At 45.0% G+C, this 12,500-nt stretch overlaps 1 protein-coding gene across 1 annotated transcript in view; it reads left to right on the top strand.

Annotated features, from left to right (window-relative positions):
• rttn (rotatin) overlaps positions 1–12,500 on the top strand; it is a 98,835-nt gene that overhangs the window by 42,363 nt on the left and 43,972 nt on the right. The window contains exons 23-27 of the mRNA XM_063206697.1: positions 385–456; positions 2,396–2,587; positions 5,646–5,885; positions 7,235–7,385; positions 11,053–11,285. Coding sequence (XP_063062767.1) covers positions 385–456; positions 2,396–2,587; positions 5,646–5,885; positions 7,235–7,385; positions 11,053–11,285 — 888 coding nt within the window. The remainder of the gene's footprint in view (positions 1–384; positions 457–2,395; positions 2,588–5,645; positions 5,886–7,234; positions 7,386–11,052; positions 11,286–12,500) is intronic.

The following is a 12,500-nucleotide window of genomic DNA, read 5'->3' as shown; positions in this document are numbered from 1 at the left end:
TTTGTTTTCTCGGCTCTAACAAGTTGCGACCACAGTCGGCTATTTCATCATTACAAGGTTCCCTCAGTGTGAGATCAGCGTATTTGATCACAAAAAAACAAAGTCATGCGTTTGAAGGTTAATTACCGATGTTATAAAAGAATCCTTCCTGAGCTAGATGGCAGTTAACACGGAGAGTTTGACAGTATTTACTTTATTATATTGTGTGTTTTTGTGTCCCCCCCCCAAAAAAAAAGCCCCTTCAAATGTGTTGCTTCATGCAGCCTGTCAGCTTACGCAAAGCAGTGGCAACGGGAGACATCACTGCAGTGCTGGAACGCTCCCACACTAATTTGTTTGTTTGTTTGTTTGTTTGTTTGTTTGTCATTTCCTCATCTTCATCAGGACGAGCCGAGCAGACCGCGGCTCCGAGACGAGCCTGTCTACGTTCTCTCTCCCCGTCTCCGTTATCCGCAGGTAGAACTCCCTGTTCCTGTCCCCGTTCCTATCCTCCTCCTCCTCCTAGTGCTCTTGGGGTGTCTGTCTACTCAGCACCGATACAGTACCTCCACTCCTCCAAGACTCACTCTACACTATTGCATTTATTCTCTTTAAAGTCCTCTATGCATAAATGAAGCATGGCCACTGGCCAAGCAAAGTATCATTAGACACTGCATGCACTAAATACCGAGTCATTTGCATTTATTAGTTTTGCTGCTTAGCAAGAACGCCACTTCCCACGGCTGTAAAGTGATGCCAGATGCTGTGTATATTTTGCTGCTTGGTACATTGTTCTTTTTTATTGGAACACTGTGTCACGAGAGATGTCTTAAGAGTTGCTGACGTTTCATAACAATATACTTGACGCGTGCATTTAGGAGTTGCATAACAATATAGCGGTAATGGGATTTTAATGAGGCGTAATAAATGGAACGAATACTTTCGTCTTGTTAACCTGCAGAACAGCGTTGGTATAGGGAGTAATGACTGTCTTGCCATCTAAAAAATAAAAAGTTTTACTTATTTTGAGATAAGTTTAGAGTATACTGTACATGTATATCGCCGTGTCTTAAGTGTCAGCACGCCCAAATAACTTGTGCCATGCTCGTTATTTTCAGATGTTCAGATGCACCTAGTATGAGTAGCATGCTTTTGGTACACATTAGCCGTGTTATGACATATCGCTATCGGTGGGCAATGGGCATATGTTATGGCAAACTCATCACTTTGCTATTTTTAACCGTTCTGTTGTGTCAGCTGAGCTGGAGGGCTGTTCTGAGTCTGCAGCATAATCAAGTCAATGAATTAGTAACTACTCCTAAAATTAGTGCAGAATTTGAGATCCTCACGCTTCATTCTCCTAGTAAAGCAGGGGTGGGGAACCTATTTCATTTGAGGGGCCACTTCAAATTCCTCCAAGGGCCGTACAAGTCCTCTAAGGGCTGTACTATGAACACAAACCAGAATTTCCCCCCTGCACTTTAGGCCTACATTGAAGACAGCCACTTTTAAAACAGACCACGCCCTCCCTAGGTCCCCTGAAAATATAACTTAATTGTATTACAAATGCAATTTGTAAGATTCCTTTGCAAAATATGTCATATTTCATGTGAAGCTGAATAAGATGAAAAAATTATAATATTATATGCCCTGAAGAAGGTTGCACGCGACCGAAACGCATCGGCTATCAATGTCCATGTATCAATAAAGGACTTTTAACACGTACTTCAGAGTGCCTCGGACCCTCTCTCTCTCCACTACAAGACTAAAATTATACTGGGTATAAAACGGCCTCGAGACATAGGTCCCCCACCCCTGCAGTAAAGCTAAGTAGTACAGCCCCTTCATGACGGTTTACCACTTGTTCTGAGATACCATACCCAAGGAAAGAGATGTGCCATGATGTACCTCAGAAGAGATGTACCATGCGCTTTATGTGGAATGCCCTACATATGAGGCCTCATGTACCTGCTGTGTGTGTGTGCGTGTGTCTGCTGTGTGTGTGTGTGTGTGTCACGTGTGTAGGGATGCACCAATACCGATACTGGTACCAATACCGATATCGGCTCCCGATACTGCTCATTATACTCGTACTCGTACTCGTCAAGCACTTGCCGATACCAGCTACGAGTACAACTATTACTCAAAACAATGCAAAATCTTGTCATGTTCTGTGGACTTGAAATCAGCATGGAAAAAAGTGCCACCTCATACATTTACTAACATTTAAATCTACATGGAAAGGGACAATATACAAAAATATCACAGGCGGAAAAAAACAAAGCCATGCATTTTTTTTCATTGTATTTTGATGGTAAAAGGTATCGGTATCGGTACTCGGTATCGGCAAGTACACACATGAATGTACTCGTACTTGTATCGGTTTTCAAAAAAGTGGTATCGGTGCATCCCCCAGGTACAATCTTCCATTCCAGGTGGCCTCCCATCACGTGGTGAGCCCCTACTGCTGTGTCCTGCCACCCCATGCTGACCTGGTGAGCCTGAAGCCGGCCTGGCGCATGATGCAGCTGGCCTGGAACACCGCATGGCACTCTGGGATAGAGAACCTCCTGGCAGAGCTGGGTGGAGCCAAGCAACATGCACCCCAGTAAGTGAGGAAACTGTGTGTAAGTGAGTGCAGTACGTTTTGCAGCTAAAAAATGTTTATTTCTGGAAATTCAAAATGGTGGACATGGAGAATGAGTCCTTACAAACTGATCGTTTTGGCAAGTATTGGTGAAAAAGGTAACATTAGTGAAATGGCAGCATTCTTGAAATAAACTACTAAAGGTATTACACAGTGCACTTTTAAAGCTTTGTGTGTGTGTTTGTATTCATGAAATAAATGATAGAAGTCCGCAACACTGTTAATGCTCCCAGTGATTTATTTGCACGACGTTTCGGACCTTCGTCCTTTTTCAAGTGCAAAGGTATTAACAGTGTTGCGGACTTCAATCATTTATTTCAGTTACTCTATTTTGTCCAGCACCTGTACCACTGATGTGCGTGCATTCTCTACCTTCTTGTTTGTTTTCATGCCTGCTTGAATGTGATTGTATACGTCTGTTTCTCTGTGCGTGCCGTTGCGTTTCTTTGTACCCCGGTGCTAAAAGTTACCGGGTTGCAACTTCTGATCCATTGCGTACGGTTTGAAAGGACTGACATATGGCGGCCTTTGGCCACCGTCACCCATCCCGTGGGCCCACCTGTCTCTCCCGTCAGGTGGCTCCACAGCGGCGGTGCCTTCCCCAAAGCCTGGCGGGCGTAAATAGAGTCGTCATCGGGGGAGAAGCCTCATAAGAGCAGCATCTGCTCCTAATCCGTCTTCATTTGCCTCCGATGTGACGTAATGTAAACAGATGAGCCGCGCCAGAATCCACTTTTTAATGCAGTTATGCCAGCAGTATAGAGACCCCCAGCCGCAACAGAGTCTCTGCGCGACGGCCATTGTTTGCTGTCAGAAGTCATTAACGGCACTCCGACTGCGGTCTTGCGTTTTTTTTTTGTTCCCTTTTCTTTGTTTCAGTCCCTTCCCTCTCTATGCCTTTTCTTTCCCCCCTCTCATCCTCTCTTTTTTTTCTTCTCCTTCGCTCTCTTCCTCTCTTTCGCTCTAGTCTTTTTGGTTGGTGTATGAGAGGCACAATAGAGGCCTCCCTCGTCAGAGAGACCCTTTATTTTTTTGTTATTGTCTCGCATCGCATGCTAAAAGTTCAGTATATATCTCTTTTGAACCATATTTTCTTTTTTTTTCCCAGTCACGCATTTTTTTTGTTATTCACAAGGCTGCCTCTGTCGCAGGCACTGTCATTTTTGTTTTGGAACTGAATGTCTTTAAAAACAGAACGGAATTCTCGGGTGAAAAGCATCTCTGTCTCTTTCATGATGGTGTGTGTGTGAGTGTGTGTGCGTGCGTGCGTGTATGTTTCTGTGAAAGTGAGAGAGTAACCCAAAACCACTGGAGTTTGCAACTCTTCACAGTGGGAACTTTTCAAAAAGAGCTCAGTTTGGTGTCTATTTGACTCTATAAACATACTCACTCTCACATCCACACAATGGAAAAATGCACAAAAATAAAATATATTTACGTGAAGCGGACACTTACTGTCACACCATATTACATTATGATCCTGCTGTTAAAATAATAAAAACTGAGGTGATGTTTCCTCTTTCTCTTTCCTCTTTGTATCTATGGCATTAAAAAATGAGGCAGAAAGAGACATATTCCCTCTACTGTTGCTTTTTCTTGTTGCATTTAAAATTCTTAATACTGTATGTTTTTTTTGTTGGAACTTCTCAATGGTTGGGTAAAGTCCAAAGTCTTAAAGCGATGGTTCGGAGTAGAATCACCCTAATGCCATTTGAACCGTGACACCCATCCACCTTTACACCCGAAGTGTTTTCTGCCGCAGACTTACATCAACAGAGTTGCCGTGTTATTCGATGTTTATTCCGGTTAGCTTGACTCAAGCGCATATGGATACTGGGCACCGTCTCCAAACTTTCCCCACAAAAATAACATGTCATGACACCAAACTTCTGCAGTAGCACAAATATGGTCTGTACTCACGAAACGAAGCATTTGGAAGTTTGGAAATAGTCCAGGAGTTTATTATTATCAACACAAGCCGAATAGCTTCTCTGCTGCTAAAGCTGCGCCAACGTTACTTCCGTCATCTAAGACAAGCATGTAAGAGTCCTAAACGAAGCTCATAATATGCACAATGAAAAGTGAATTCAGCATCAGTATTGATAACGAAAATCCTTGTCTAATTGATAGTAGGTAAGATTTGAAATATCTTTTAAGTATTGCCTTGAAAATATAAGCCTTAATCACAATTCAATGAAAACTTTTTTAACACTCTCGTCTGGAAGTTTGTTGAAGACTTTTACGGGCTTGTCTCATAAGACGGAAGTAACGTTGGCACAGCTTTAGCAGCAGAGAAGCTATTCAGCTTGTGTTGATAATACTAAACTCCTGGACTATTTCCAAACTTCCAAATGCTTCGTTTCGTGAGTACAGACCATATTTGTGCTACTGCAGAAGTTTGGTGTAATGACATGTTATTTTTGTGGGGAAAGTTTGGAGACGGTGCCCAGTATCCATATGCGCTTGAGTCAAGCTAACCGGAATAAACATCGAATAACACGGCAACTCTGTTGATGTAAGTCTGCGGCAGAAAACACTTCGGGTGTAAAGGTGGATGGGTGTCACGGTTCAAATGGCATTAGGGCGATTCTACTCCGAACCATCGCTTTAACTTTCGAGTCCAAACGAGTTAAAAATCCCTAATCTTCCTTTGCAAACAGAACAAAGCCATTCGGCCATCATTTTCATGATCAGCATGAGTAGATAAACATTGGACACACTAGTGCAAGAGAGCGCTCTACACACTGGGAATATGATCCAAACATGTACGCCATTAACAAATGGCAACATTTTGATCCTCTGTCTAGTGGGATCTAAATCTGAGGAAGATCCCACCAAAGAATCAAAGCGTTGCCATCTTTTAAAGAATTTTACCGCTCATTGTGATCATTGAGTTATTTTCAGAAGAAACCGCACCATCCTTCCACCCTTATTGTCATGTCTACTTGATCTGTCATCCACCATTGGTTTCTGCCATTCCCCACTCCCATTCCGCCTTCTCCCTTTCGCGTCCCTCCAGGTTCCATGCTGACCTGGTGATGTCCCCAGCCCAGGGCGTGCTCCTCAGGGTGAGCCACGTCAGGCAGGGCCTGCAGGACTGCGTCCAGGCCGTGCTGAGCGCAGGCTGCCACGGTCAGGCGGGGCTGGCCCTGGCCAGGATGAGGCTGTACCTGCTCACCGACCGACTGGCCCTCAAGCAGGGAGCCCACAGCTGCAGGACTCTGCTCAGGGGGCTCGGCTGGCAACGTGCCCTGGAGAGGTGAGTTGGAACCTTTTGGGGAGGTTTCTTTATTGGAAGGATGGGGCAACAACCATTAGGGTTGTAAAATGTAAAGATTTTTTGAAGTTGGGGACTTTCCATGGTAAAAGCAGGAATGAATGAGGTTACATAGGAATTAGCTGGGAATTTGTTGACAAATGCAATGGTCAATGTCTAAAAAAAGAGATGGGAATTACGTTTTGCATTGTATGCTGTTGCAGTCCTCACTCACATGCACAGTAACTGTTGCTTGTTTACTGGGCTTAGTGTTAGTACACAGAAATAATACTCCTGAGAGCCAGCCAGTCATCTAATTGAAATTAGGCAAGAAATCCTTCACCATATGACATTTTCATAGAAATCTTTGTGGGAGATCGTAGTGCGAATCTGGGTTCATGCAAGGTTGAAGTCTCAATGGAAATCAATGCTTCATAAGGATTTTTCCTCTTCTCTTGTAGCACAAGCAGCCACCTATTGTGGATTAAGTGTTGTGGATGGGTGCTATGAAATGTAGTCGTAGAAACTTTGCTCAGCTCACATCCATATGTTACTTTGGACATTAATGAAGAATCTGCCCCTTTTCTATATTTTTAGGAAGCATTGAACTGTAATGTTGGCAGGAAATTGGCCATAAATAAATATGGCCATTCGGTCCGGGATGTTGTGGTGGAAATTTTGCGTTGATAAATATGCCTTGCTATACCTGTAGATATTTTACTTGCATTACTATATTATGCAGTTTTCTCCAACCCTTACCTGCTATTTATCTTAATAGATGGAAAAAGAGATATTCTTTATGTCCTAAATTCACTTTATGTGTATGGTTCTGTCTTATTTATCTTCCGAGATGACTTTTATTGCAGTATAGTTTTCATATAAGCACAAACAAAGCCAGATATATTCCCACAACTTGTTTTCATCTTAAACATTGTATTAATTAATTGATGGAAAATGCATTTCATAGAGCGCAAGTTTCATAGTCACAAAGATGGTTGCCTCTGCAAGATTCAGAGAAATTAAAATACCTACTTGAAAGAGAAGTGAGAGCCCACCAGGGAAACCCCCATTGTCAATGTGATACAGTACACAACGAAATGCACACATAATGCACACAACAAAACTGCATTTACGCCTCACCTGTGCAAAGGGGCTGCCCCAAACGGTGCCCCAAGGTAGCCGTGCGGCGGGGATGGTACCATGCTCAGGGCACCTCAGTCATGGAGGAGGATGGGTAAGAGCACTGGTTTATTACTCCCCCCATCATCATGGCGGGATGGGAGTCGAACCAGCAACCTTTTGGCTACAAGTCTGACGCCCTAACCTCTTAACCCTGACTGCCTTATCCGCAGGTTTCTGCAGGTGCAGCCTGCGTGTACGGATGACGAGAGACTTCTGCTGGAGATCGTGTCCTTCCTGGTCACCTTCTTCAGCCAGCACCGACCTGACACAGACACAGACGACCTTGACCTCCGCTGGATTCTACAGCTCCTCCTCAAACAGGTAAAATGCCACATCCTTCAGTGGCTATCCTACAATGACTGGTGCCCTGGGCAACGCCCACTCCGCCGCCCCACTCCTGGTGGGGAAAGAAATCACAAAATCGATGAAAAAAACGCTGATATCATGTTACTATAACTATAGTTTAGTAATAGTGCGGAAATAACATGTTAATAGCGATGATCGCCAATTTTCATGATGCCACTGGGGGCGGAATTTGCGATGGTGCCGTGGGAAATTCGGTCTGCCCCTAGGACAGCCCCTTAACACCTTCACCCTTTCACCCCTCATCGTTTTCATTCTATTGCTCCTCAAGCAGGTAACCACCGTCAAATCCTTCCTTTAATGACACCATATGCATTAGCTGTTACATCCCTTACCTCTTACCTTCTCATCTTAATTGTCCTCTCCTCTCGCATCTTAAAATGTCCATCCCCACATGTAGCACCTCAAACCTCCACTAATATCCGACCTCACTCATCCCACTAACTTAAACCTCACCCTTGTATTGCCCACCTCATGCCCACCATCCCAGCTGCCAACCTCAAAATGACCCTCTCCTTTTCCAATATCGTTACCTTACTCACGTTCACCACCTGCAACCCCCATTACCACAACCTCCACCACCCCAAAGACCCAGCTCCTCGTCCCCAACACCAGATGTACAAAGTACCTCACCACTCGCAGTCATCCCCCCCTTTACCCATACTGCCCTACAATATCAGAACGCAGTATCTTGAAAATGGTCGAAAATGGGTTTAGACCGTAAATTGGCTTTAAAATACCTTCTTTTTCTTTTGTTAAATTTTTTTGGTCCAACTTGGTCCCGTTTCAGAAAAAAACGCTAAAAACCGATTATACTGCGCTTTTTGGTTTTAAGAGGTTACGTCGTACTAGCCAAGAATGCTGTATAACGTGCATTATACTGCACTTCTCCATTGACACCGTGGTTTTGGTGTAGACAGTAATACCACAACAGAACGCGGTATAATGATTTTTCAGCTAAAAAAGTAATGAGAATGTTGTTTTTTTTGCTTTTTTTCTTGCGTGCATAAATTTCCACCATAAAAAAGTATTATATGGAAGTGTCATCATCACTTGACCTCCAACACAGTTGCGTGGCCAGAAAGGAAACTTTAAAGCCTTTTTTCTCAGTTTGCCATTTTAAATTATACTGCGTTCTGAAATTGTAGGGCAGCATACACCACCCCCCTCATCACTCTCATCGAAACCTTCAGCACCACCCTCAGAACGAGACTGAACCGCCATTCGCAATCACATTCACATCACATTCTGCCGCCACCACTCCCGGCCCCTCTCGGCATCCCACCCCACATCCTGACACAAAGAGGAGAGTGCCCGGTGTGCATTTTGATTACTCTGGGCCCACCCCGCCACCTTGAAACAATAAAGAGGCCGGTCTCTCTACCCTCCAGTAATCGGGTTTGGGTTTTATATCCTTCCCTCTCCCGTGCAGCCCAGTCAGTTTATTTAATTCACAGGGTGAATAAATCATGTTGTTGAGTCGCGCGAGCGCATTAACGCCCCATTACAACCCAGAGGAAAGGGAGCATGCAGAAACGTGAGTTACATGCAGTTTCATGTAATTTATTTATTTTCACTTTAATTATTTTTTTTCCCTCCCTGGTTTTGTTTATTGTCATTACTCTGCGTTATCTCGTTTCAGTTTTCATTTCCCTGTCCGACTCTCTCCTAGTCTGTCCGTCTCTCATTTTCTCTCCCTCCCCCCCACCGATGTTCATGGGTGTAATGAGAAGATGTCTCTCTCATTAGCGCAAGCTACACACACACACACGCATGCACAAACACACACACACACACGCGCACACACACACACACACACACACACACACACACACACACACACACACACACACACACACACACACACACACACACACACACACACACACACACACACACACACACACACACGCACACACACGCACAGGCAGATGTTTAAGCAACACTTGCAAAACAATGGGGAGAACACGAAAACATTCATCAGCATAATCCCTGCCAGGCTTTTTTTCCCCATCACCTGTGTGCCTCTGTGTGTGTCTGCCTGACTGACTGTGTGTGTGTGTGTGTCTGTGTGTGTGTGTGTGTGTGTGTTTGTGTGTGTTTGTCTGCCTGACTGTGTGCGTGTGTGTGTGTGTGTGTGTGTGTGTGTGTGTGTGTGTGTGTGTGTGTGTGTGTGTGTGTGTGTGTGTGTGTGTGTGTGTGTGTGTGTGTGCATGCATGTGTGTGTGTGCGAGTGTATGTGTTTGTATGCAGTATTTAACATGTGGCACTGAGTTTGCAAGTGTCTATGTGTCGGCAGGGGAATGTGTGTGTGTGTGTGTGTGTGTGTGTGTGTGTGTGTGTGTGTGTGTGTGTGTGTGTGTGTGTGTGTGTGTGTGTGTGTGTGTGTGTGTGTGTACGTGCGTGTGTGTGTTTTGGAAGGGTATTTATGTGTGAGTGGGAGAGCAAGAGACGCAGGGGTATGCATGCCTCATTGTGTTCCTGCACTGCTGCACAGAATCCAGTGAATACGGTTTCCTACTTTGGAAGCCTGAACAAGTGATAATGCAGCTAAACTTGTGGTACTGGCTCTGCCTGACTTACATATGCACACACGCACGCACATATGCATACGTACATGCATACGTACATGCACGCACACAGTGCAGCTGTTTTTCCCAATTTCTTTAAGCTATGTTCATTAGTTATCGTGCTTACCCATATGGTGGCCCTCTTGACATGACACGTTCATGGTGGATGTTGTCTTCAGGGGTCAATATCTTTCTACCATTTTCATTGAGACGGGAAGAGTAATAATTAAGCTGTGAAAAAGAATCGTCACGCGACCCTGATGCTTGTTGATAAGCTTACTTACATAATAGCGAACTAGCTATAGGGCTAGCCTGATTATCATCGACTTTCAAATCTCTTCGAGACTTGGTCTGACCAAGAGCATAACAATCAACATTTCCCAAACGGCATTTCCCAAATGGCCTCCCTTGGTTTGCTAATAATTGTTTGCTTCCCAACAAAGTGGGAGGAGTTCCCGTATTTGCGGGAACTCAGAAAGTATTTGCTTTGCTCTTGACCTGACTGGTAGCGACGCTGAAGCTGTTGCGTCACTAGGAGGGCACGGCCTGGCTACTATAGGGCATGCACAACGTTTTAAAATAAATGAATATGAACCCTGAACATGAGAATGCTATGCAGTTGACACATACTCCTACAAATATACATAAACAAAAGCATCTGTGAGCTGCGACTGACAGCCCATGTCATTAAACCTCTTTTCCAGCATATAATATTGTATTCCATTGTGGGATCCTGTATCCCTGTGGCTCACTATATATATTAGTGTTCACATGATTGTGCGTGTGTATGTGTATTGTGTGTGTGTGTGTGTTTCGTGGTGGGCTCCTGTATGCCTGTGGCACAATATATATATATATATTGTGTGTGTGTGTGTGTGTGTGTGTGTGTGTGTGTGTGTGTGTGTGTGTGTGTGTGTGTGTGTGTGTGTGTGTGTGTGTGTGTGTGTGTGTGTGTGTGTGTGTGTGTGTGTGTGTGTGTGTGTGCGCGCGCGCGCGCTCGTGTGCGTGTATGTATCTATCTTGCTTGTCTTCATTTTGCCATCTCCCTGTTCCAGGAGCCCAGCACGCTGCTGAATCTGCTGGTGCGGAGCGAGAGTTCGTCGCACAGGCAGCAGGCGCGCGGCGGTGGGCCCCCACACACGCGCTCGTCCGTGGGGGAGCAGAGAGGGGAGGAAGGGGGCCATGAGGAGGAGGAGGAGGTGCAAGAGCTGGTGTCCCAGAGACTACAGAGGGGGCTGACAGCACTCCTCGTCACCCTCATGCACTGCCTGCAGCGCACCTCTGACAGGTAAACCAGCGCTGCACTACACACATAGTACGCATGCGCGCATACATACACACACACACACACACTCACACACTCCATACCGCCCCTGACACATTCACAGCTGCCTGCGTGTCGCCCACCACAGACTCTACCCTGATTTACCCACACGTCAACATGCCTCTGGTTACTTTTTCATTATACGCAGGCACGCACACACACGCACACACACACACACACACATGCGCACAGACAGATCCCCCCATATACACATATGCACACACACACACACACACACACACACACACACACACACACACACACACACACACACACACACACACACACACACACACACACACACACACACACACACACACACACACACACACACACACACACACACCTACCCACCCTCATATTCTGTATGGTAATGTATGTGAGAAGCTATGGCCCTGGATGAACGCTGTACAGTAAGTACCACAAGAATAGACCTGTAGCAAATTAGTCATCTCATTGTCATTCCCTCTTCCTGATCCTGTATGTCTTTTTGTGGTGTTTTTTTTTCTTTTTCGGTTTATAATTCTGTATGTCTTGTCTTTCTATCTTTCCTCTTTTGTGATTTCATCTCTCCCTCATTCTGTCTTGTTGTTAACTCTTCTTCCTCGAAACCTTTGAGCACACTAAAGCTGTAACGACATTGGATCGAATCGAGAAAACGCGATGCTCAGAGTCACAATACTGTATCGTGATATAAGGAGACTATTGTGATACGTCGGTTTAAAGTTTTGTTATCCTTCAGTCCAGAAAACAATCATATGACTCGATGTGATAGTGCTGCCAAGCTTCAAATGAGATACATTTCCAAAATCGTAGGGTGTATCGGACCGTTGGTCAAAGATGGTGATTTTGCAGTGGTACAGCGATGTGTAGTACACATTACGTATTGACTTAAATTCACAAAAATGTTATTGGTTGCCCCTTCAGACGATCCAAAACACTGCGGACAGACAGACAGGCGGGCAGGCAGACAGACAGACAGGCGGGCAGGCAGACAGACAGACAGGCGGGCAGGCAGACAGACAGACAGGCGGGCCGGCAGACAGACAGACAGGCGGGCAGGGTCATTGAGGCCTAATCAGTCAGACCTTGTGTCGAGATTCAAACAGACCCTGGGTTGCTTTATTTTCCAAGCTTTCAAAATGACAGTTAATGTTAGTGGAGGAGATGGCAGATGGA

Source organism: Engraulis encrasicolus, chromosome 9, assembly GCF_034702125.1.
Source record: "Engraulis encrasicolus isolate BLACKSEA-1 chromosome 9, IST_EnEncr_1.0, whole genome shotgun sequence".
NCBI lineage: Eukaryota > Metazoa > Chordata > Actinopteri > Clupeiformes > Engraulidae > Engraulis > Engraulis encrasicolus.
This window is presented reverse-complemented; position numbering and strand designations above follow the sequence as displayed.